At 37.8% G+C, this 26,910-nt stretch overlaps 1 protein-coding gene across 3 annotated transcripts; it reads left to right on the top strand.

Annotated features, from left to right (window-relative positions):
- On the top strand, positions 1-25,442 carry OSGIN2 (oxidative stress induced growth inhibitor family member 2). 3 transcript variants are annotated; one of them, XM_032869080.1, is made up of 6 exons: positions 1-94; positions 7,875-8,029; positions 13,597-13,733; positions 14,315-14,506; positions 21,307-21,398; positions 23,549-25,442. In XM_032869080.1, the coding sequence occupies exons 2-6, from the start codon at positions 7,963-7,965 to the stop codon at positions 24,579-24,581; spliced, it is 1,521 nt and encodes a 506-aa protein (XP_032724971.1). In that variant the 5' UTR covers positions 1-94; positions 7,875-7,962; the 3' UTR covers positions 24,582-25,442. The 3 variants fall into 3 exon arrangements, with proteins under 3 accessions (XP_032724971.1, XP_032724969.1, XP_032724970.1); XM_032869078.1 differs by lacking the exon at positions 1-94 and adding an exon at positions 628-892; XM_032869079.1 differs by lacking the exon at positions 1-94 and adding an exon at positions 5,907-6,019.
- Positions 25,443-26,910: the final 1,468 nt, after the last annotated feature.

Here is a 26,910-nt window from a genome sequence, read left to right as displayed (position 1 = left end):
ACGCCCCAGGCGATTGTGAAGCCGGGTCGAGAGCGAGAAGCGCGCAGCAGCTCCCAGCGTCTGCGTCCAGGCCAGCGCGAGAAAAGGCGCTAAGGTGGGTTTCCTGGGTGGGACTCTCGGCCTTTCTCCCGCCTCCTCGGTGGGAGTCCCGCGCGGACGGACTCGGGTTACGCCGCGTCGCTCCCCGATCGCGGAGGCCGCGCTGTACGCAGGGTTTCCCCCGAGCCGTTCCGCTACCCCGGTTAGCAGCTTTCTCTTCCTCTCATCATCCGGCCCTCTCGACGCGCATCCGCCCCGCCCTGCTAACCCTCAGGCCGCGAGTGGGGTGCACGCGGAAGGGGCGCGGGGCGCAGGCAGAGGCCCGGGCCCCCGGTCGCCGCCACAGCGGTCCGCTTGGCGCGGACTTCGGCCCCCGGCCCGCGCAGCCGCGGCTCCGTCAGGTCCGGCCCCTCACCCCGGCCGCGTCTCCACCAATCGCCGGCCTCGCCCGCGGCCGCCGCACCTGCGAGGAGGAGCCCGCGCGCCTCCGCCGCAGCCGTCGCAGCGTCCCCGCCCCGTTCCGCCCCCATCGCGGCGCCCCCAGATCATCCACCGCCCGGGTTGGGCTCCCAGCAGGCGAGGAGCGGAAGCCGCTATCCTGAGGCGGAGCTCGGGGCGCCAGAGACCCGCCGGCTGCTTACCCGCAGTTTCCGGGCAGCCGAGGCAACGTTGACGCGCGGGGCCCTGGCGCCCCGCGGACCCCGCGACCCCGGGCGAGTGGGCGGGCGCCCCGAACGGGCAGCCCCGCCGGGGCAGGCAGTGGCGGCGGCCGTAGCGGTCGCGCTCTGGCGCCCCGTGCGCCGCGCTCCATGCCGGTGTGGTGCTGCCGCTGCTCCCTGGCCGGTCATTTCAGGTGACTTCTCTGCCGGGGAGCGGAGGGGATGGGAGCAGGAGGAGGGTGGAGCGCTTTCCGGCTCCGCGGCCGTGCCGGGGCCGAGATGGGCAGAAGCCGGGCGGGGTTGGGGTCGGGACCGGTCCGGGGTGGGGGGCGAGCGCCTGGACTGAGCTGCCTCCCGCCTCGGCAGCCGCTTCCTCCTGGCTCCTGCCTGATCAGGGTTCCCGCCTCGGCAGCCTCTGCTTGGGGGCACCTCGCTCCGGGGTTGGTTGGGGGGGGGGTGGTGGACAACATTCTCCTCTGCTGTCCCCCTTTTCCTCTCCTGGACCGGGCCAGTCACGGGGACTTCGAAACCGGCTAGACCCGGAGCGAGTCGGTTACTGCGACCTGAGACTTCGAAGTAGTGCAAAGTTTGAGTGAAGGGTTGCGAAGGTTCCTCCCTACCCCACCTTTAGATCTTTATATATTTTTTAAAATAAACGTAATAATCTAAGTTACTGCGTTTGAAAGGAGATAGGAAACTGTTTTAAATGATGGTTTGGTTACAAGTAGGTGCTAACTTTGTTCTAAGATGCTTGTCATTATAAGTGTATATTATAGAAATTTGAAATAGGTGGCGATTCAGGATTCACATTATGGGAAAGTTCTTAAGGGTGATGAGGTTAGTGCATTTTAAAATAAAAGTGAGAATATGTTCCCTTGTACAGTTGGCAGACACTTAAGTCCGTTATGGGGAGAAAGGCTAAAGGCACTTGGAAGTGGTTTTAACCCTGTGGTGGAGAAATGTTAACTTTAGCGAAGACTTTAACAAATTACCTTACTTCATTTGTATGAATGTGCTAGAATAATGATGTGTAAAATTTTTCTGAAAATATGAAACTCAGAGTTCATAGAATTTAAGTGGCCATGAACTTTCATGTAAAGAAAGGTACAACTGATATTTTTGATAAGCTTTTAATGAAAATCGAGTATGTCCTTCAATTATGAATGTAAGCATCAAATCAAATAGTATTTGTGACCTTGTCAACAGTAAAATTCACAAATACTTTCATATCACAGTTGCACATATCTAGAAATACTGTATGTTTATTTCTTCAAAATTACAGTAATTACACATCACCAAACTTGCTGTTTAATACAGTAGAGAAATGTAAATAAACATGTCATAAGTTTACTTTTTATAACTCTATTTTAATGTAATTGGTTTCCTTGTAAATCCCATGTTATCTTTTATGTGTGTAATAATACTATTCAAGGAAGAGGTTCAGAGGTTTCACCAAATTACTAAGGAGTTTAAGACACAGAGAAGGTTCAAAACTCCTGCTTTAATAGAGAGCAAAAGTCCAGACTTACCCAACTTCTCAGTGAGTTTTGTAGGGTATTTTAAATTCTGGATATTAAAAATGTTTTCTGTAATAAACTGCTGGATTTTAAGTTTTAGGCAACTTTGTTGACTACTTGACAGATACTGGTTTGAGAGTATCAGATCCACTTTGAAGAGTTTTAGAAAACAGATTCCTCCAATGAAAACTTGTTAAACTCAAGCCCTTTGAGAAATTAACATACCTTTCAGAAACTGCTGTCTAAATGCCTTTTGACTGCTTTTGGTATAGTTGAACTCTTAAGGACACAGGTTGGGATTCATATCCATTCAGCTAACCCTAGGTTACGGATACCATATGCTTACCACTTTGTACAGAAATTTAGAGGAGATAAATACAAAGTAGTTGGTATGTTTTGATCTTGAGGGATAAGGATAGCCTTGCTAGCCAAAAGATAAAAATTTTGATTAATAAACTTTATTTCTGTTGTAAAAATAGCTATGCTGTAGCTCAGATTTTAAAAAAAATAAAATATTTAAGACCTCTTCTTAGGAAGGTGTTTATAATTTACTTGTGCTATTTTTTTTTTTTGAGCAATTTTAATTAGGAACAAACCTGTATATTTTGACTCTTGTACAATACCTGAAAGGAATAGGTATTGTGATATCTGTCCACTGACTTTCCAATTGTCCACTAACTGTTCTATACCTACTGTTTTGGAAGATGAACAGTGTGACTGACTTCATTTGTGATGTTAGAACCTCCTTTTCATAGAGTAGTATAAATTTGGTGACAATTTAGGAGCATGCTTCCAAAGACTATAAAAATTCAGATACTATAGGGCGCCTGGGTGGCTCAGTGGGTTAAGCCGCTGCCTTCGGCTCAGGTCATGATCTCAGGGTCCTGGGATCGAGTCCCGCGTCGGGCTCTCTGCTCAGCAGGGAGCCTGCTTCCCTCTCTCTCTCTCTCTCTCTCTCTCTCTCTGCCTGCCTCTCCATCTACTTGTGATCTCTCTCTGTCAAATAAATAAATAAAATCTTTAAAAAAAAATAAAAAAAAATTCAGATACTATAAACCATTTCATTTGAGTTTGAGTCATCATTAAAAGAAGTCTTGCTAGATGGGAGAAAGTCTTTTTGCTACCCAAAGTTTATGCCTGTACCATTCTCTTAAATTGGTTTCAAGACTGGGTTCTAATATTTCAAGAACAAAAGGTGGAAGTTCTTTAAAATCTTTTTAAATATCAAATAGTCTTTATGCCTAATAGGGCAACTATTTTTGCATGTGTATAAAGTGCTGTTTACTATTTCCTGAAATGTAATAAAATGTTTTCTAACTTAGTATCCCAAATAAAGGAAGAGTAGATTTTTTATTACTCAAAATACTTGTTTTAAATATAACATTGGATCCAGTTGGATATCTCAAGTAGAAGTTGAAACTATTCATAGACCTGTGATATAGTATGAATGTGTTATAAAACATGTGCAGTAATACGTGAATTATAACTTAGGCTCTGAATTATTTAGAAAGAATACTTACCAAGAGGCCTTTGTTTCATTGTTGCTTTATGCAAAACTAGTGAACCATACGTTTGTTTTTTGTTTCTCGATTCTGTTTTTCATCAATGTTGATCTGTATGAAACTTATACCAAATACCGTGCAAGTTTATTATAAATAGTTTATACCAATATTTAGGTCATATGTCATTATATACATACCAGTTTTATTATAGATTATATACATATTGTATATGTACAGATTATACTAATGACCAGTAGAAAATCAGATCTAATTACTTGTATAGAGAATTTAAATAAGCTAAAACTTTGGCTCTACTGAATGTACTAGAGTCTTGAGACTAGAGGTAAATTGCTGGAGGCCCGCACACAAAACCTGCTAGACTAAATGAATTAAGCAACACTGGAGAATACAAGATCAACATAAAATATCGATCCTATTTCTACACAGTAACAATGAACAGTCTGACAGTGAAGTTAACAAAATTCCATTTACACTAGCCTCATGAAAAATGAAATACTTATTCCTAAGTCCTAAGACTTCTACACAGAAAACTATAAAACATCATTGAGAAGAACTAAAGGCCTAAATAAAAGGAATCCCATGTTCATGGATTGAAAAACAGTGTCTTAATTAAGATGGCAATATTTTTCAAATTGATCTATAAATTTAGTGCAGTCTTACCAAAATCCTAGCAGCCTTTGTTTTGCAGAAATGACAAGATCCTAAAATTCATATGGAATTGCAAGAGACCCAGAATAGCCAAGACAATTTGAAAAGAACAAATTTGGAGAATTCCCACTCCTAATTTCAGAGTTTACTACAAAGAAACCATAAGCAAGACAGTGGGGCGCTTGCATGAAGATTAACATAGATTGGTGGAATAGAACTGAGAGTTAGAAATAAATCCTTACGTTTATGGTCAGTTGGTTTTCCATGGGATCACGAGACAAAGGGGAAATAACAGTCTCTACAACAGATGATTCCAGGACAGATGGATATCCACAAACAAAAGAGTGGAGTTGGACTCTTACCTCAGACATCACATGTGTAAAAATTAACTCAAAATGGATGAAAGTCTTAAATCTAAAAACTAGAACAATAAAACTTACAGAAAATAGTAAATTTTGGTGATCATGGATTAGGGAATGGTTTCTTTTCTTTCTTTCTTTTTTTTTTTTTTTAAAGATTTTATTTATTTGTCAGAGAGCACAAGCAGGCAGAGTGTCAGGCAGAGGCAGAGGCAGACGGAGAAGCAGGCTCTCCACTGAGCTCGGAGCCCAGTGTAGGACTTGATCCAAGGACCCTGGGATCATGACCTGAGCTGAAGGGAGGAGCTTAACTGACTGAGCCATCCAGGTGTCCCAGGGAGTGGTTTCTTAGACACCAAAAGAACAGCAGCAAAAATAGAAAAATTGAAATTTCTGTGATTCAAAAGACAAAGGGACAGACCACCCACAGAATGGGAGAAAATATTTGCAAATCATTTATCTGAAAAGGAACTTGCGTTCTACATATATAAGGAATTTTTAAAGCTTAATAAAAAGCCCAATTTGAAAGTGGGTGAAGACTATTTCTACAAAGAAGAAAATACGAATAGCTAAACATCATATGAAAAGATGCTTACCATTCTTAGTCATTAGGGAAATGCAGGTCAAAACTGCAGTGAGATGTCATGTCATACCAGTGAGGGTAGCTAAAAAAGAAGTTGAGTGTTGGTGAGGATGTGGAAAAGTTGGAACCCTCTTATATTGCTGTTGGGAATGGAAAATGAACCAGCTACTTTATATTTTTATTTTTTAAAAAGATTTTATTTATTTATTTGAGAGAGGGAATACAAGCAGGGGGAGCAGAAGAGTGGGAGAAGCAGGCTTCCAGCCGAGCAAGGAGCCTGATGCAGTGCTCGATCCCAGGACCCTGGGATCATGACCTGAGCCAAAGGTAGACGCCTAATGACTGAGCCACCCATGAGCCCTGATCCAGCCACTTTAGAAGACAGTTTGGCAGTTCCTTAAGATGTTAAACAGAATTTATGACCCAGCCATTGCATGTACTCGTAAGAGATGTAAAAACTTTGATCCCCACAAAATTTATGCATGAATGTTCATAGCATTATTTGTATAGCCAAAAAGTGGGAACAACTCAAATGTTCATCGGTTTGTGAATGAACAAAATGTTTTCTATCTCTATGGTGGAAAATTACTTAGGCATGAAAAGAAATGAAGTACCAATATATTCTACACTGTGGATGAAGCTGAAAAACATGCTAAATGGACGAAGCCAGGCACACAAGGCCACATAATGTGTGAGAGTTTCCATTTATATGCAATTTCCAGAACAGGCAAATCCAACAAGACCAAAAGTAGATCAGTGGTCACCAGTAGCTGGAGGGAAGGGAGAATGGGGAATGAGTTTTCATGAGGACCATAGTTAACTACTAACTAGTTTATTACTGTTAACTTACCATTTTTAGGGTGATCATATTTTTCTGGAATTAGTAGTGGTTGCAAAACCTTGTGATTATACTAACAACCCTGAATTGTACAATTGAAAAGGAGGAAGTGTTTGTTAAGGTTTGAAGGAAACATCTCTTTGATGAACAAAAAGTTAAAGTGATGATTTTTAAATTTTTTTTTAATTTCCTGGGTTATATATATGGGAACAGCAATCTTTGAGGTGGGGATATCTAGAAAAGACTGAAGATGAGGTGTGTATCTTCTGAAAAAGAATTGTGGCCTTTACAGCCACCACAATATTAATCAGGTCTGGGTATCCAAAAGGACTTTGATCAGAAGCATCCAGAGGAAACCAGGGGACCTGTCCTCGCCACACATTCAGGAGAAATGTAAGAAATAGGCCCGAGTATAATACACTTGTTTGAGTTCGGTTGCCAAGAAGCAAAGCAGGCTGGGTAACTAGAATACTGGATCTGCCCAGAGAAGTAGTTGGAATGATCTGAAAGGAATGTGTTGAGCGTAAGATGTTTCTTTGAGGAGCAGGCTTCAGTGTGAGGAGGGGCTTTCCCTAGTAGACCTATCCAAAGGGTATCTGATCTGACCCCAAAAGGCCATGTATTGTTAGAGGAGTCCAAATATTTGGGGTAGAGTTACTCTTCAGGAAAATTCTGGCCCCAAAAGGCCACATATTGTTAGAGGAGTCTAGATATTTGGGATGGAGTTTATACCTTCTTCAGGAAAGCTGTCAGCATATCCTGGAGAACTCGACCCTATCCTAGGGTAGACTGGAACCTTGGGGGGTTATAGAGAAGCAGAAATTTTGGTCTCTGCCCAGTTCTTTCCATTTATCATTCTCCTCCAGGATCTGTGAGTCCTATGAAATAACTGATCCGTTTCATGTTTATCATTTTGTGAGTAGCAGTAAGCATACTCACCCATAGTTGGTACACAGTTTAATATTTCCAGATATTGGCCTGCTGCTGACTATATAAAGATGAAAAATAATTTGGGGATTCTGTTCTGAAGTAATCACTAGTGTAATGCCGAACATTAACTGTGCTCAGATGCTACTCCATTTGTTTCATGAGCATGTCAGAATGCTAAAACTAGTTTCTAGGGAGGCAACTAGGAAAGAAGGTAGATTGGAAATCAATATAAAGATATTTCCAAGTTTCAATATTTGAGAACTAACAAGATGTATAAACCTCATTTCTTTTTACCAAAATACACAGTTTGTAATACGTAAGTACTATTAACCATTTCTTAAAGTATTATGACTATTTTGTTCCAAATATACCACCTCTAGTGCATTTACTTTTTTTATTAATGAGGAAAAAAAAAGAAACTAGCCATTCCTAGGAAATCTCAGAGAATTATAAAAATCCCCAATACAGTGCTGTCTCTTTGGTCTTTAAAGATAGCTTCTTATTTAGAACTTGTGTAGACTTGTCTACGTGGTACTACAGAGACATCAGCTAGCTCTTTAGAATTTCTGACATTAAAAGTGGTACAGGTTGACAGGTAAACTAAGCTACTAATTTGAAAGCATTAATCAGAAGAATTTCTTTTTCTCATTTTATGGAACTATTCCATATTTTATGGCCTAAATAAAATCTGAATAAAGACAAGTTTTTATAAAGGTTGTAGAGACTATATCTCTTCTTTTTGTTTCATGTTTCATTTTTTCTTCTTTTTTTTTTAAAGAAACTATAGGGACACTGAAACTGAAGGAGAGATTTTTAATTCCTTAGTGCAATATTTTGGTGATAACTTGGGGCAGAAAGTTAAAGCTATGCCATTAGTTGAAGAAACTTCTTTACTAGAAGATTCATCAGTGACTTTGCCTGTGGTAATTATAGGTAAGTACTGCATTTTAACTCTTAAAATTATAATTCCCATGTTTACTACTACTATATATGCATAGTTACATGGCACAAGTTCTTAGGATTGTATTGAGAAGTAGTCGTGGGTTTTTTGGTATGCTTAAGTAACCAATAACCAGATCTTTGGAGAGAGTAATTGGTTTATCTGATAGTAGATTCTGTGTTTGAATGTAACATTTTTTTCATTGAAGAATTGATACAGCCCTGTTGTGTTAAAATAATGTCAGTTGTGTTAATTATTATGATAGTGTCATGGCAGTGATTATAACCAGGATTAGTAGAGCCCAAACAGAGCATTCTGTGTACATTATGGGATTATGCCTTTCAACCCTAGAGCCCTCTGTTGTAGAGTGAATACAATCAGGGCAACTCAGAAGTTGAGTAACTTGTGCAAGCTAGTAACTGGTTCTCAGTTTAATGAATGGTACTGTGCTCTGCTGTGGTGTGTACAGTGACCTTAACCATAATACCATCATTATATATCCTTTGTACCACCTCAACATATAGGCATAGAAGATACTAAAAATTAAGCTATTAATGCAACCTAATTACTTCAGAATTATAGATGTTTTTATGATTTTGTTTTATTGCATGTTTTTAACTTCGTTACTTACATCTTGCATCTCATATTCAAACTTACTAAGTCATACAATTACTATGGTGTGAAGCAAGCTGCAGGAAAGAATTATGGGGCATAATATGCATATAGCATCTTTATTTTCTTTGAAAGCCTCTTTTTTTTTTTTTTAAAGATTTATTTATTTGAGAGATTACTGTGCATGTGTGAGGTGGGAAGGGGTGGAAGGAGAGAGAATCTCCAGCCACTTGTTCTTTTAGTCTGGGACAATGACCCGCTGAGCATGGAGATCAGAGTGGGGTTTGAGCTCAGGACCTGAGCCAAAATCAAGAGTTGAACGTTTAACTGACTGAGCCAACCAGGCGCTCCTAATGCCCCCTTTCAAAGTTAACAGGAAGGAGAGAAAAGTCCTGTCTTTTGACATACGAGGGATCCAGTAGAGGGAGGGAGGGAGGGAGGAAAGGAGGCAAGCATGGTTTCTAGATTTGTTTTTAGGGGTGATGATAGAGCTGATGGTATGTGTAGTAGTTCACATTCAGGGTAACTTGGGACTAGACCTCATGTTCCATTTTCTCATTTTTGCTCGACACTGGTTTTTCATCCTGAATGTGTTGGCATGAGTCAGGGAACCCTCTTCTGTCCTAGCTGGCTATGGGTGGGTCAGAAAAGGAAAAAGTACCATCATCTGGACCTGCCCACGTCACTCCCCCCAAAACAATCTGTGTTTTGCTTCAACTAGCCAATGAGTAGCTTAACTCAGTGCAGTAGGGCTGTGACTGCTGGCAAGAGCACTCCATCAGAGCAGAGAACTAATTTTCTTGATATATGTGTTTTCTGTTGCTGTCATAACAAATTTCCACAAACATAGTGGCTTTAAACAATGGACACTTATTATCTCACTGTTCTATAGGTCAGAAGTTCAACCCTAGTGTCAGTGGGCTAAAGTCAGGATGTCAGCAAGACTGCATTCCTTTCCAGGGTCTCCAGGGTAGAATGTTTGTTTGCTTGCCTTTTCCAGTTTCTAGAGGTTACTCTCACTTCTTGACTGCTGGGCCCTTTCTCCATTTTCAGAATCCACAGTGTTGGTTCTCTCTTAACTTTCTTTCATTTTTCCTTTTCCCCCTCATCAAAGCTGAGAAAGAGTCTCTCTTTTTTTTTTTTTTTAAATTTCTAATATGGTGGGTCTCTTTTTTTAAGGACTTGTATAATTAGATGGTGTCCACCTTTATAATCCAGGTAATTTCCTATCTCACAGTCCTTAATTTACTCACGTCTATAGAGTTATCTTTTGTTATATAAGGTAACACTTTCAGCTGCTTGGGGTTAGGATGGGGACAGTCTTTGGGAGTGAGGGAGCATTCCATCTGTCTGTTGATTTGCCTGTGAACTGCCCATTTGTATTTTTTGCCTGTGTCTGTTGAGTGTTGTTTCTTTTTGATTTAAGGAACTTCTCTTTGTTTTGGATTCTAAGTCCCACTATTTTATATTTATTTAATATTTAGTTTAATTAATAGATTTTATTTTTTAGAGCAGTCTTCTCCATGAAAATTGAGTAGAAAGTACAGAGTTCTCATATACTCTCCTTCTCCTGCCACCTCCAGTGTCCCACATTGGTGTGGTGCATTTGTTGTAATTGATGAACCTCTGATTATACATTTTATTAGTTAAAATCTGTAGTTTACATTAGGGTTCACTTTTTGTGTTGTACAGTTCTGTGCATTTTGCTGAAGGTTATGTATCCACAACTAATAGTATCCTATAGAACAATAGTTTCACTGCCCCCTAAAAATCTTCTGTGGTCCATGTATTTATCCTGTCCCTCAACCCCCAACCCCTGGCAACCACTGATATTATACTGTGTAGTTTTGATTTATTTATAATATCACATTTGTGGAATTACACAGTATGGAACTTTTTCATACTGGCTTCTTTCACTTAGCAGTATGCCTTAAAAGATTCGTCTAGGTCTTTTCGTGGCTTGGTGGCTCAACTCTTTTTTTTAAATCAGTGAATACTATTTCATTTTAAGGATGTTTGAGTTTGTCTCTGCACTTGTTGAAGGACATCTTGGTTGCTGACAGTGTTTGACAATTATAAGTAAAGCTGCTATGAACATGCATGTGTAGGATTTTGCATAGCCATTGAGTTTTCAGCTTATTTGGGTAAATTCCTAGGAGTGTGATTGTTGGGTCATATCATAAGATTATGTTTAGCTTTTTAAGAAACTGTCAAACTGTCTTCCAAAGTGGCTGTATCATTTCACATTCCCAGTAACTATGACTGAGAGTTCCTGTTTCTCTAAATCTATGTCAGTATTTGGTATTGCCTCTGTTTTGGGTTTTAGCCATTTTGAAGGGTGTGTTTTCATACCTGATTGTCTTATTTGCAGTGCTATAATCATACATGATGAGCATCCTTTTGAATGTTTGTTATCTTGTATCTTTGAAATGTCTGATCAGATCCTGTGTGCACTTTTTAATTAGGTTATTTTCTTATGGCTGAGATTCAAGAGTTCTTTGTATATGTTATGTTTTGCAAATATTTTCTCCCAGTGTGACTTTTTGCTCTCTTAAGTAGTGTCTTTACAGAGCAGAAATTTTAAATTTTAATGAAGTCCTGCTTATCTATTTGTTTCTTCCACAGATGATCCTGCTTTTAGTGTTATATTTAAAAACTTAGTATCAGATGCAGGTCACCTAGATTTCCCCCTATTTTATCTTCTAGAAATTTAGAATTTCGTGTTTTGTATTTAGGTCTGTGATGTGTTTTGAATTATTTTTTTTGTAAAAGATAAAAGGTTAGTACCAAACTATATTGGCATGTGGATGTCCAGTTGTTCCAGTACCATTTGTTGAAAAGACTGTCCTTTCTCCATTGGATTGCCTTTGCTCCTCTGTCAAAAATAAGTTGACTGTATTTGTGAGAATCTATCCCTGTGCTCCCTTCTGTTCCATTAATTTGTCTACTCTTTAATAATTTCCATACTGTCTCGTTGACTGTAGTTTTATGGTAGGACTTGAGTTTGGGTGATGTTGGTTGTGACTTGCTGCTTCAATATTGTGTTTGCTATTATGGGTCTTTCGCCTTTGCATTCAAACTTCAGAATTACTTTGTGTCCACAGAGTAACTTGCTAGAATTTTTACTGGATTGCATTGAATCTGTAGATCAAATTGAGAAGAGCTGACATCGTAACAGTATCAAATCTTCTTATTCGAGAGCATCTATTTAGATCATTGAGTTCTTTGATCAGAGTTTTCTGGTTTTCCTTGTATATATCTTATATGTGTATTTATCATCTTAAGTATATACAGTTGGATTCATATCTAGCTGTGTGTGGTTGTGTGTGTGTGGGCACATGCACAGATTAAGCAGTATTGTATTTTTAATTTCAGATGCTGCCTGGTCATTGCTGGTATATAGAAAAGATACTGGCTTTTGTATATTAACCTTGTATCATGCAGTCTTGTTGCTCTAGGAGCTTTTGGTCCATTCTTTGGGATTTTGTACATAGAAATCATGGCTTTTATGGACAAAGTTGTTCTTTCCAAAGTCATTGTTTCCTTTTATTGCATTAACTATGGCTTCTGTCATGGCGTGTGTTGAGTAGAAATGATGGGAAGAGACATCCTTGTCTTGTTCTTGACAAAGCATCTAGGTTTTTACCATTTAAGAATGATTGCTAGTTGTAGGTTTACTGTAGATACTCTTTACCAAGTTGAGGAAGTATTCCTCTATTTGAGTTTGCTGAGGTTTTTTATTTTTTTAAATCACGAATAGGTGTTGGGTTTTGTTAAATGCTTTTTCTTTATCTTTTATCTGTATTGATACTATCATATAGTATTTTTATTCTTTAATTTTTGTCTCTATTTTGATTCAGGGAAATTAACTCTTTGCCTCAGATCTTAACTTGCAATATTTCTCATTTGTTTTTAATTTTTATGAAGAAATGGTTTACTTTCGTTTCTGTCTTTTTAAAGGCTTCCCACTTCAGTATTGTAAGTAGAAGTAGTAATCCATTTTCTGATATTCTTGGATTTATGTTTTATATTTACATCTTCGAGCTGCTTTTATTTGGGGCACAAAATATTAGAGAATGGAACAGAATTTTCTTCTTGAGGCTAACAGTTACCCCAGTTGGATTAGATTTTTGGTAGATGGAGATAATAGAGAAGTGAAAACCTAGACTAAAGGAACCACAGAAATGGAGCTAGTTCACTGGGGTTCAAGAAAAAAATCCAGTTTGGCTTTAGTTTAAGCATATAAAAATATAGGAAGACGCTATTAGGAGATGGGTCTGGAAAGATGATTGAGAACAGAACACGGTGAGCACCGGGTAGTCAGAAGCAAGCAGTTAAAGTTTTCCAAGTGGAGGGAGTAGTATGATGAGGACCTTGTTTTATCAAAATTCATCTGAATGTAAATGTGAAATGATTTTGGAATAGGTGTATCTTAGGACAAACAAGGGACTTTTCGTCTTTTGAGAGTAGAGGAGTGACACTAACAAAGACAACTGAATGGATATAGTGACTAAATAGATTTAGAATCAGAATCTGATTAATTTAGGATTTTGTTAGCACCACACTTTGAGAAGGGATGGGATTTAAAGGAGAGGGCACCTAAATGAAGGAACTCTTGAATATGTGTTGAACACATTGTGATTAAATTAGTAGTAGTTCAACTAGGTGGAGTAAAGAAGTGGCTTATGGAAATGTGGAATGTATTTTTGGGCAAGAGGTCAGCGTACAGGTATAATTCAGGGTCAGTAGCATAAAGACTTAAAGCTTCAAGTAGAGGAGACTCCCAAAAGAAAACGGAGAAGACAAAAGTCAGTATCTTATGAATACTTGGTTTTAAGAGTTTAGAGAAAGAAGACAAATAGGTAAGGGAGAAAATGCATCTTTGAGAAAAGCCAAGGAGTAAGAATATTAAGACACATGATGCACCTTTTTTTTTTTTCCCCAATAGGAAATGGACCCTCAGGAATCTGCCTTTCTTATATGTTATCAGGCTACAGACCATATTTATCATCAGAAGCAATACATCCAAATACAATCTTACATAGTAAATTAGAAGAAGCAAGACATCTTTCCATTGTTGATCAGGTATTTCTTACATGTCAATCTTTTGTGTTTTTTTGTTTTTTTTTTTTAATACTCAAACAAGGTTAGTTTTCTACTTATATAAGCATTGTCTATCTCGATTGGATATCCTTTCTTCTAAATAACATTCTCTGTCATTTTTATTTTCAATTTGCAAATATGTTCTGTCAAATTACTTCTGTTTATTTTACTGAATTGATGAGAGCAGAATTTCCCACATTATTTCCTGGTGGGAGTTTTAATAGGTGCTCTATGTTCAGATAAGTTTTGGAAGAGCCGCTTTTTGTTACTGGAACGTTACAGTAGACATATTAAGGCATATTAATGTATTAAATGCATCTTCAGGAGTTGCAGTAAAAGCGATCTGATTAGTTTTGTTGAAATCCAGTCTTTTCCTATATTCATTTGACCAACAATCTATTAAGCTCTCAAAGAACATCAGTGTTTTATAGAACATTATCTGGGAAATGCTGGATTAGAGTAATGGCTTTCACTTTTGTAACAGCTGAGGTTTTTTGTTTTTATTTTTTTGCTTTTTTTCCTTCAAACTCTGTCTTCTTTCCTTTTTTGAAAAATTCATTCAGGACTTAGAATACTTGTCTGAGGGCCTTGAGGGCCGATCCTCCAATCCAGTTGCAGTCCTTTTTGACACACTTCTTCATCCAGATGCTGATTTTGGTTATGATTATCCATCCGTTTTGCACTGGAAATTAGAACAACATCATTACATCCCTCACTTAGTTCTTGGTAAAGGTCCACCTGGTGGTGCTTGGCATGTGAGTATGTTTTTCTTCACATTTTATAGTGCATGTGAGTTATACGTCATCTTGATAAGACCATTTGAATGTTGAAACATTATGATATATAACGCTATCATACATTATATATGTTTACCACACTTTTATCTGAGAATTTTAATGCCATTCAATGAAATATATTTTATATTATCAGACGTTATAGAAGTTTACCAAATTTTTATCTGAGAATTTTAATGGTGTATAATAAAATATGGGTTACTAGAAGTTAAACCGAATTTGATTACTAGTATAGTCTTAGAATAAGCTTCTCTATACTATTTTACAAGAACTATATAAAAAATATTTCAACAATGTTTTGCATAGTAAAAGTTTTAAATTCATATCAGACTTTATAAAATCTCACACAGTATTTCATACCAGTACCCATTATTTATATCTTAAGTGAAAATAGATTGTAAAAGAAAGTATTAATATGCTTTGGCTGCTATAATGAAATAACCTAGACTGAGTGCCTTAACAACAGGTATTTATTGCATGGTGTGGAGGCTGAGAAGTTCAAGATCAATGTGCCAGCCAGTTCAGCTTGTGTGAGGGCTCTTTTCCTGGTTTGCAGATAGCACTTTCTTGGTGCATGCTCCTTCCTCCCTTCTGCCCCTCTTCTAATAAAGCCACTAATCCTATCATGAGGGCACCACCCTCATGATCTCATGTAGACCTAATTACCTCTGAGAGGCCTCATCTCCAGATACCATGACACTGGGGGTTAGGGCTTTGGCGTATGCATTTTGGGGGTGACACAAATTCAGTTCATGGCAAGGGTTAAACCAGAGAATTGATTAACATAAAAATTCAGTGCATTTTGTTAGGGGTCAGGAACTTAATAATTTTTCTTTTCTCCTGTCCTTAGCCCTTAGTATGGCATCTGGTGTGTAGTGAGTGCTCATTTGTTATACAAATAAATGTTAAATACTTTTTGCTGTATTATGAATAAGGATTTCATCTGAATTTTAACATTAAACATTAGCTCTGTGGTATAGACTTCAGTTGAATATTCCTATATTAGTTCAATGCTGTATGTCTAAATAGTTATTTACATTTAATAAGTGACTGTTTCAGTGTATTTAGGGGACTTTCCAACTCCTTTCTTACTCTTAATTTCCTTAATGGTAAGGGATAGCAACTAACAGTATCTGTGCCTTTTGGTGTTTATATTTGTGTTATTAGTGAGTAGCATTGTTAAATGGTATTTCTTGAAAAAGCCATAATGTATAATACTTCTCTTAATTCCTGACGATTTCTTGTACTTAAATTTTCTTGCTTAGAAAAACGTACAGACAATAATCTGTGTTATTTCATTTTTTCCACTTATGTATAGGAAAGTTGAAAGAAAGATAAGCCGTGATTACTAAAAACACATTTGAATCAATGGTAAAGCTGAAATATACTTGAAACTCGCTGAATTTTTTTCATGCATCATATAGGAGATCCATTAGATATTAGGGATATAAATAAATTTAAAATAAATAATTAGGGATATAAATAAATGATATTTTAATTATTATCCATTTTCAGGCATCACTTCTATGCAGTTACCTGACTTTTCCAGGCATAATTATTTATTCCCTTTCACCTCTGCATTCCATGCCTTAATCTTGAAGCTTGACTGTGGTTCTATGTTTAGACAGCCCTCTCCCCTGCCATGCTTCACATACATGCTAGTTAACCTCAGTTATTCCTCAGGATATAAGTTCCCTAAGTCATTTGTCCTCTTCATAGTCCTTTCTGTATAGTTTTCTACTCTTGTGGTCAAATTTCTCACCACTCTCCTTACTTCCAGACTTTCTAACAGTGTACCCCTAAAACTCCATTTGCTAATAAAGCTTTTGTTTACTCTTAACCATTTCAATTATTATATGCTGCTTTTACTCCCTTCCTTGAAATCTTGCTTCCTGAAGATTTTCTCGCTGCAGCCCCCCGAAGCGTAGTCTCTTCACTTCCCCATGGCCCCATGTCCTGTCAGGTTGAGTAGTGAGGTTGGGGTTCTCTTTATTCCCCATCGCTCTTCTGTCAGGTTGAGTAGTGAGGTTGGGGTTCTCTTTATTCCCCATCGCTCTTCTGTCAGAGTCCCTGTTCCTTTGAACAGGTTATGTCATCTTCTTGCTCCTCGACCGTTCCAGATTGTCCCTGTTTTTGAACCCGTAGCACCTAAGTCATGGTTTTCCATTGTATCCAAGTTTTCTTGTCAACTTGAGTACCTTTACATGTATGACACAGAAGCAACACCTTAACTTTTCATCTCTTAATGTGTTCATTCTCAATAATCTCCTCTTCCATTCCTCCTTAGATACTAACTCCAGTGGCTCCACTGTGACTGCTCAGTGAAACCGAAATTTTTAAATACCTTACTTGATGATCACAACTTTTTATTCTTCCATTTGCTTCATCCGGTTACACTGTACCTAGTCTTCAAGCACAGAGAGCTTGAGGCTCTGATCTTAACCTCCTTACCTACCCAGCTTAGGTTTTGTAGTCTCTTGACCCATTGTCCTGCTATCACATGGGCTTGGCCAAAAACAATTTCTATAACTGTCTACTTTATCTTTTCCCATAGTTAAGCTATTAAACATTGTCAGAAAAAAACAAAAAAGGTTGTACATCTGTGAAAAGTATTCTTCAGCCTCATTTAGGTCCTGAACTCTACTTGGTAATCCTATTTCCTTGTTAAATGTTCTTCTCAAATCTCTATCCCCCTTTTTATTTTCCTACTTAAATACTCTTTTTTTTTTTTTTTAAGATTTTTTTATTTATTTATTTGACAGAGATCACACGTAGGCAGAGAGGCAGGCAGAGAGAGAGGGAAAGAGGAGGAAGCAGGCTTCCCACCAAGCAGAGAGCCCGATGCTGGGCTCAATCCCAGGACCCCAGGATCATGACCTGAGCTGAAGGCAGAGGTTTTAACCCACTGAGCCACCCAGGCGCCCCCTACTTAAATACTCTTGATTCTTAGAAAATAGTATCCATCAGGATTGAACTTCCATAATTTTATGCTAAAACCTGCAAATGTATCTGCATTCGTGCTACCTCTTTGTTTCTTATCCCCTGTTGCTGTAGAAGTGGTATCACTTCTGTCTAAGACTAACCTTCCAGCTATGTTCTGGACCTGTCTTCTCTAAGGATATAGCTTATTTGATTTTCCCCTTCTTGTATCTTAAGTTTCTCTGGCAGCTCCTGTTTACCAGTATATAAATATACTAAAATTATTTTCTGTTACTAAAAAGTTTTTATGTGTTAGCTTATCTGTATTCTTTGCTTTAGAGCCACCTTCTTGAAATAGTTACCTATCCATTACTATTTTTTTTAAGATTATTTATTTATTTATTTGAGAGAGAGAAATAGTGAGAACAAGCAGGCAGAGCAGCAGGCAGAGGGAGAGGGAGAAGCAGGCTCTCCCGTGAGCAGAGAGCCCGATGTGGGACTCAATCCCAGGACCCTGGGATCATGACCCGAGCTGAAGGCAGCCGCTTAACCGACTGAGCCACCCAGGCGCCCACTATTTTTTTTTTTTTAAAGAATTTATTTATTTATTTATTTATTTATTTATTTATTTATTTGAGAGAGAGAGAGAGACAGAGATAGCGATAGCACAAGCCGGGGAGGAGAGGGAGAAGCAGGCTCCCCACCCAACAGGGAGCCCGATGTGGGGCTCAATCCCTGAACCCTCGGATCATGACCTGAGCTGAAGGCAAACGTTTAACCGACTGAGCTACCCAGGCACCCCACCTGTCCGTTATTTTTATGCCTTTGCCTGCTGTTCCTTAGCTGACTTCACTCTAGCTTCTGTCACTGCCTGCCTTTTCAGCTTTTTATAGGTTGGTAACTTTCTTTTTTGCTCAGTTTGATGGTCTTAAACTTTATCTTTCCTGACCTCTTGCAACATTTGACAGTGATACTACCTCTCTTAGATTCTCTGAACCTTTCATCTCCTGCTTTTCTTACTGTTATTCACTCCTTTTCGTTACCTGTGGACTCTTCTGTAAACTCTCTGCCAAGCCATGGTCTTGGCTTTTTATACTCTTCATTCTCCCTGGCTTGTCTCATATACTTCAGTGACTTGCATATGAATATTGAGTGACTCCCAAATCAAGATCCCTGGCCCACATTGCTTTCTCTTATATAGTCACCTAAATACCTTCCCTTTATTATCCCATAGGTGTTCTCAACCTCAGCATGCCTACCTAACCAGTCATCTTTATCGTCAGATTTCTTCCTTTCCTTACCATGGAGTAATGGCACTGGAATGTAGTTACTTAAGTCAGAAACCTTCCTTGATTGTTCTTGCCTCAACTCCTATTTCAAACCAATTATTTTATCTTCTCCATTCTTTCTCATAAACATACTGTGAGTCCTTTGACCCTGCTTTGCCCATCATAATTGTAATTGGCCATCATCATCTTTGACCCAATTACTGCCAGGGTTTCCTACTCCAGTCTTGTCTTCTTGAGTACAATCTCTATACCAAAGCCAGAGTTACCTTTCTATAATAACACCTTTGAATGTTACAGCCATGCATAAAACCCTGTACTTGCTTCCAGTTCATCTAATGAATAGTATGCGCACTCATTATTAATGTATTTTACCATAGCCTGGGTCATTTAGCCCCTACTTGACTTTCTTGCTTTACTGCTTTTTCACATTCCATGCTCCAGAATATTCTTTCTGGGGTTCTGGGTTCATGCGCAGGCTGTGCGCAGGACTCCTTTTGTACTTATAGTTATAGTTCATACAGTGAAAGAATACAGATTAGAATCATTAAAGGGAAAAAGTTTAGGGAATGCAGTCCAGGAAAAACAAGCTTCAGTTTCTAAGTGGTCATTTTTAGTGGAGTTGCAGGAGGCTACACTAATTCTCCCAGCAGTGATTTGCGTATGCAAAGAGTTGCATTCAGGATGCTTACCGACACTTTAGTGTCCAGGATCTTCTGGGTGGCAGTCATGTAGAAAAGCAGCACCCATGTGTGTGACTCCTCTGCCTCCCAGAGCAAACACTGGTATTTACCATAAATCTCATTGTTAAGATAAATTTACAGTCACTGTACAGTTGCAGGTACAGCAGGGCCCAAGGCTTCTGGCATACAAAAAGTCATCAGGTAGAATATTTCGAGCTCAGGGGTTGTTTCCTAGGAAGCAGCCAAAAGCCAGTCCTAAAGACAGACTTTTCTTAGTAATATGCACAGTTTAAGCAACCCAAGCCTGTTAATACTTTTCTGCATAAGGCTGAACTTTTTAATTTCTTGAAGGACACTGCTGTTCTTTCTCTTTGTAAAACTCACATAACATCTTTATTCTGCCTGGAATATTTTCCCTAATGGTACACTCCGCACAGTCCACTTGTGTCCTTTAAGAAATATTCTTCTCTTTCTGTATGCCCTTAGTACTTCTGTCAGGTTTGTGTCCCTTAATAGTCTCCCTGACAGCAGGCACTCATGGCATAAGGATGACAAGGAAGACTAGGAGAAAAATGAAGAGATCCAGGGACTAGGGCTCGCAACTAACTGGAAGAGGTGGTGCTGTGGGAATAACGTGTAGATTATTGAAGTGGAATATTAGTGCCTTAAGGTTTTTTTGAGTTTCAGATGAGACAGTTACGGCTCCAGATAAGTTCTGTATATTATATATTCTTAACATTTCCCTTGTGATGTTTTCCATTTTCTTGGTTCACAGCCTAGTATCAGGCCCAGTTTGCCTCAAAGCAAGTAGCAGCTTGCCACCACCTCTCCCGGGTATACAACCGTCACAAATAATAGGCTCCATAAGGCCCAGCACATAGTGAGTGCTTGGAAATGTTAGTCATTAATAATAACTATAATAATAAGTACCATTCCCAGTACTGGGTTGTATTGAAGCAGGCAGGAAGAGTTAAGAAAAAGCCATAGCCTAAGAGAGTTGGTTGGAAGAGATCATTGAGGTCATCGAGACAGGTGCTATTGGCCCTTGGGCTTTCTGTCGCTGTGTAGTGAGCAAAGCAGAAAGAAGTAGGACAGGGGAGCTTGAAGGGGTCACTTTCTTAAGGCAACATTAGCTTGAGCAGTGAGTCTGTTCTTAATCAGGTAACCCCTGCTTCTTTCCCTAGTTTTAGAAGAAGATGTTGCTGTTATCCAAACCAGTTTAGACTTTGTAATTATAATTGATGGAGGGGGGGGGAAGCTGTTTTGCTGTTCATTTCTTTAAAAAAAAAATCTGTTAATATTAAAATAGATATACATCTAAAGGGTTAGAAACTAATGAACTTTTTCCGTTTGTTTATTTATTTATTTTTAATTTATTTATTTGACAGACAGAGATCACAAGTAGGCAGAGAGGCAGGCAGAGAGAGAGGAGGAAGCAGGCTCCCTGCTGAGCAGAGAGCCCGATGCGGGGTTTGATCCCAGGACTCTGGGATCATGACCTGAGCCGAAGGCAGAGGCTTTAACCCACTGAGCCACCCACTGGTGCCACCAGACACCCTCCTTTTGTTTAAAAAGTGAAAATACTAACTTGTTCCTCTAACATATTCTGTGTCTGGATTATATTATTCTAGGCTGAAGCTATTAACATTGTGTAGGCATCTGGAAATATTATGAACTTGTTTTGTAAGTATGTAACTTTATGAAAGGAATATAGATCTTACAGAATAAAAGTATTTGTAATTTACACAACCATTTAGAACTTCTTTCTGCTATCCTTATCCAGACTCTTAATTATAGTGAATAAAGATGGATTTGGTTTTTTAAAAATCCATGTTACTGCTTACATGTGTTTGTGCATTTTTTATTCAAACAGAATATGGAAGGTTCCATGTTGACAATCAGCTTTGGAAATTGGATGGAACTACCTGGACTTAAATTTAAAGACTGGGTATCTAGCAAACGAAGGTAAAGATCAAACTGTTAGAGTTCTTTGATGTACAGTGGGAAAGTCTATCAGTAATTTCAAAATATTTGTGATTTTGTCTTAGAGGAATAATACTGATTTATATGTCTTTCAGATAAAATCTCTTTGTAGCAGTGATCATGAGCTAGTTTCCATTTAGAGATGTTACAAAACAGATTGGGTTCCTTCGCTTTTATTAATTATGGATTTATCCCACTTTCCTATTAAACCACTTTGTTTATTTTCTCATTTACCCACAAATCCTTTCTACACTTATTTACTTATTCTTACCAGTTAATATACAAGTTTGTATATGGATATCTCATGTATACATACCTATAATATTTGCCTTTCAGAGTAGAAGAGTATGTATGATTAATAATTTACAATGATGTACTCAGCCAGAATCTGTGATGTGATTGGTTACCCTACTGGGTACTATAGAGGTAAATACTTATTAAGAAATGCGAAAATAGAAGTAAGTAAGATGAAAGCTCTACTTGGAAGAATACAAGTTTACTTGGGGAAAAATACCTAAAATTTAAAAAAAAGAATAAGAAAAGCCTTATTTTCAAGGATAGTAGTATTAAATTAGATAGTAATTGCTAATACAGAGAATCTGTTTTGCTCAGAAACAATAAAGCAAAGCAGGAAGTTAACCTTAATTAGATTGGGAGTGCTTGACTTCCTGTTAGAAACCATAGGACTTCATAGAAATTATCCTTAATTTGAGAAGATTTAAGGAGAACAAATTCAGGCCAGCATGATCATTGAAATTAAACCTTTCAGATACTCCTTTTTTTTTTTTTTAAGTTTTATTTAAGTAATCCCAACACCCAACATAGGGCTTGAACTCATAACCCTGAGATCAAGAATCACATGCTTTTCTGACTGAGCCAGCAAGGCCACCCTCCTTTTGGATTTCTTAAAAATGAACTTTATATGGGTTTAAAATGAAAAGTAGTAAAGTCAGGCAAGTTGTACAAGTTCTTGATTTTCATAAGCAAGCAAGTGAAAATTGCTCAACATTCTTCCTTTTGTGATATGGGTAAAAAAGGGGAAGCTTTATGGTTTTTTTTTTGTTTGTTTTGGTGCTCAAGTGTTCATCCTTTTACATTGGGCACATTGTATATTGAAGTAATTTGTGAAAAAGAATCTTGTGATTAAATATTGGCTTCACTTCCTGCCTTTGCATAGTGTTGACTTTTAGATCTTAAGAGACTGATTCTTGAATCCTGACTCTAACTTCTAGTGTTGTGAACATGGTCAAGTAACTTAAACTAGCTGTTAATTTCCTCATTTATAAATGGAGATTACAGTAGTAGTAACTACTACATAGGGTTTCTGGGTAAAGTGAGAGTTAACATTTTAAATCTTAAATTTTAAGAAAAACCTTTATGAACTTCTCCCATTTATAATTTGTAATGAATTATGTGAAATTATTTGATATGTCTTTACTGCTACTTATTTATAATTAGGGCCCAGGGTTTAGGGATACTAATGCCTATTGCTTTAAAGTTCAAGTGGAAAATGAAAGAATCTGCTCTTTATGAAAAGAGTACATTCCTGTATTTATAGATTTCTTTATGAACAGGAAAACTGAATGTTTTATGTACTTAGGATCTGGTCAGATTAGCTACCTTTATGAATAAATAAATGAATTAAAATGTAGAAATACAGACTTTTACAGTCTATCTCACAACTGTAAAGAATTCAGTCTACATACTATGCAGTCTACATCCTGTAACAGACTGAATTAGATTATAACAGATTCTGCATGTCTAGTATATATAATTCTTAAAGATAATATACATGATCTTGACATCATTTTTCGTGACTTGCTATTTTCCTAAAGTCTGAAAATTCAGATCAGTCTTCTGAAAACATCCTATGTCTATTTATGCACGGCACTGGGGAAGCAGGTGCATTAAAATACAGTCTCTACCCTCATGGGACGTCTATTGATAAAACTAATTCTTTAACATTTTTAACTAAAGAAAAAAGCTTGCTTTCTTTGTAAAAGGATAATTTATAGCTAAGACTAGATGAATTAAAAAGATCTCTATAATAGCTTACTAGATGGAGCAGGAATAATCATGAAAACTAATACAGTACTCTCCTCATAGGGTATTTTTCCTTTTCCTTTTTTTAGGAACCTAAAAGGAGATCGAGTTATGCCAGAGGAAATAGCTCGCTACTATAAACATTATGTAAAAGTCATGGGTCTTCAGAAGAATTTCAGAGAGAATACTTATATCACCTCTGTATCAAGACTCTACAGAGATCATCAAGATGATGATGATGGACAAGACGGAAATATTTCAACACAGCATTTACAGATAGAGAAATCTAAATTTATCAAGAGAAATTGGGAAATCAGGGGTTATCAGCGAATAGCGGACGGTTCCCATGTTCCCTTCTGTCTCTTTGCGGAGAATGTAGCTCTGGCAACTGGAACACTGGATTCTCCTGCCCATCTGGAAATTGAAGGGGAAGATTTTCCTTTTGTGTTTCATTCAATGCCTGAATTTGGAGCTGCTATAAGCAAAGGAAAGTTGTGTGGCAAAGTGGATCCAGTGTTAATTGTAGGTTCTGGGCTTACTGCAGCTGATGCAGTACTGTGTGCTTACAATAATAATATTCCTGTGATTCATGTATTTCGCAGACGAGTAACTGATCCAGGCTTAATTTTCAAGCAGCTTCCCAAAAAGCTTTATCCAGAATACCATAAAGTCTATCATATGATGTGTACTCAGTCATATTCTGTAGACTCCAGTCTTTTATCTGATTATACCAGCTTTCCTGAGCACCATGTGCTTTCCTTTAAGTCGGACATGAAATGCATTCTTCAAAGCCTCTCTGGATTGAAAAAAATATTTAAGCTCTCTGCGGCAGTAGTTCTGATAGGTTCTCATCCCAATCTGTCTTTTCTGAAGGAGCAAGGGTGTTACCTGGGCCATAACTCAAGCCAGCCAATCACATGTAAGAATAATCCTGTGGAAATAGATGCATATACCTACGAATGTGTTAAAGAAGCCAACCTTTTTGCATTGGGTCCTTTGGTTGGAGACAATTTTGTTCGATTTTTAAAGGGAGGGGCGTTGGGTGTGACACGCTGTTTAGCTACAAGACAGAAAAAAAAGCATTTATTTGTTGAAAGAGGAGGAGGAGATGGCATAGCTTAAAGTGAGTTTATAAGTAATTTATATGGACAGTTAACCATTAAAGATTTTTCATAGTGGATTTGCAGTGTACTACCTTGAATTTTCTGGACTTGAATGAACTGGAAGAGAGCCTCAAGCTATAGTAACTAAAGTTACAAGAACTTGGTGTCCTGATTTATATTGTATCAAAGGTGTCACTGTCAGACAAATAGAAACACTGCCAATTTGGTACGGTTTAAGCTTTCACTTAACTAAAACATTCTTTTCTTCCAAGACTTACTTTTTGTGATCATTTGTGGTTATGTTTGATTCCAAAATCTTATAGCCTTGAATAATCTATAAAACCATACAGTATATTAGGGCCAGAGAGCATCTCTACTATACTTTAAGTCACCTTGCTGCTCAAGGGTGGTCTAAAGACCAGCATTAGCTTCATTTGTAGCTTGTTAGAAATGTGGACCCTCAGGCCCCACAATAGAATTATTAAATCAGAAGCTGCATCTAATGAGATCCTCAAGGAATATGTATGCTTATTAAAAAGTTTGAGGCACACTAGTCCAAAAGAAATTGTGATGTGCAAAAGTTATGTATGCTGGGAGTGGACAGGGTAGGAGGCATTTATAACTCAGGTTTAATTTATATTGTATTATCAATTTCTATAAATCTAATTTATTACCAAATATGGTATTTTAAGAAAATATTTTTATTGTTGAAACCTTGATAAGTACTTCATATTCTTAGCTTCTAATAATTTAAACAGTCCAATAATGTTGCCATACACTTAAACATTCAGGAACCTACCAAGATACTTTTGGAGATTTATTCTCTAACTAGCCTAACAATCTAATTTGCAATTCAATAAATTGTGAATGAAACTGCTTATCCCTGTGTGAATATTGAGTTACTTTCTGTCATTAAAACTAACATTTGGGCGTAAATACTTCTAATATTATAATACTGTTTGGTTATTGCTAGAGTTATTTAAGGTTAAATCTTTTTTCTATTCCCATGCTGATTACTTTGAAATCTGTTCATTGGAAATGACATAGTAGCTTATCCTATGGTTATTTATTGAATTACATGCCTTGTCTTCATTTATTTAGATGTGTTTAATGTCTGTATTTTCACAGAGGTCTCAAGAATTTGTAGTGTTAGGCAAAAAACTGGTTTCTGAAGTTCTTCATGGCAAATTGAATTTCTCAGCCTTTTTTTTTTTCTGGTAAAATTTATTTAATCTGGAATGTGTTTACTGAATGTTTTTTTCCTTAATATAAAAAAAAACTATAATGTCCATATTTTGCTGTCCAGTTGCAGTGTTACATGCTTACAGGACCATAATTCACCTTAAAATATCAAGGTTTATAACACTTCAACAAGTTAGGTGTGTTTCAGATAAGTTGCTGAATTCTTACACTCTTGGTAAGTGTCATGTCTGATTTAGTTTGGACTAGAAATGATGTAATCCAGTTTTAGTTAACTATAATGTAACTTTCAAATTTCACACCTATTGAAATGGTTGTAACATCCTTTGACTACATACGATTGAGCATACTCTTGCTTGTCCTTTTGAGCTCTGAATGAGTTGGGTTGGATCTTTTTCTTACTGTTACTTCTGAAGTGAAAAAACTGACATTTTTGTAAGATTGAGAACTGTTACAATCCCCTTGTGTCTCAAAAGTTTGCTTTTACCCAAATGATAGCATTTCTGTAATGAAAGCATTCATTAAAAAAAAAAAAAATAGGGAGAGTTAAACTTCAGTAGGGACCTAAATAAACCTAGTGAATAATTTCACCTCTAGTAACCCCCACTTCTCCCTCCAACCTAGCTCTTCTGGGCTACAGATAACATAGCCTTTTCTCTGATGTACTCTTGTACTCTTAGCCAATTTCTGTCCCATAATTCTAAATCTTTTATTTAGTATCAACTAGCTATTCAGGGGGTGGGGGAAGCATGAAATAATTGAGGAGTTATTCATACCAAGGAGGTATCCTTCATCCCTTTAAAAGTCTAGCTCTCAAAAAAATGTTAGCAGAATCTCTTTGGGGTTTGAAAAAAAGATTTAGGCACAGCTCTTAGTTTTTTAGGCAGTCTGAGTATGTGAACTTAGTTCATCTTTAGACACTATCCAAACTGAAGCATAGAGAGGTTAAAAGGATTAAAAAACAAACATGTAACATATGGGATAAAAATCAAGTGATCTAACATGTACAACTGGAATTCAGAAGGACAGGAAGAGAGAGAGGAGAGGAAGATTAGGGCAGAAAACTGGAGAAATAAAAATTGAAAATTTTCCTAATTTGATTTAAAAAATAAGCAATGCACAGATCCAAGAAACTCAAATTGCAAACA

Source organism: Lontra canadensis, unplaced genomic scaffold (assembly GCF_010015895.1).
Source record: "Lontra canadensis isolate GAN:19392208 unplaced genomic scaffold, GSC_riverotter_1.0 scaffold37, whole genome shotgun sequence".
Taxonomy (NCBI): Eukaryota; Metazoa; Chordata; class Mammalia; order Carnivora; family Mustelidae; genus Lontra; species Lontra canadensis.
This window is presented reverse-complemented; position numbering and strand designations above follow the sequence as displayed.

Excerpts from the sequence above, each read along its gene's own strand:
- OSGIN2 (XM_032869078.1), top strand. The coding sequence starts at position 849 with ATGCCGGTGTGGTGCTGCCGCTGCTCCCTGGCCGGTCATTTCAG. Across the intron at positions 13,734-14,314 it reads ATCTTTCCATTGTTGATCAG|GACTTAGAATACTTGTCTGA; the intron begins GTATTTCTTACA and ends AAATTCATTCAG. Across the intron at positions 21,399-23,548 it reads TGGGTATCTAGCAAACGAAG|GAACCTAAAAGGAGATCGAG; the intron begins GTAAAGATCAAA and ends TCCTTTTTTTAG.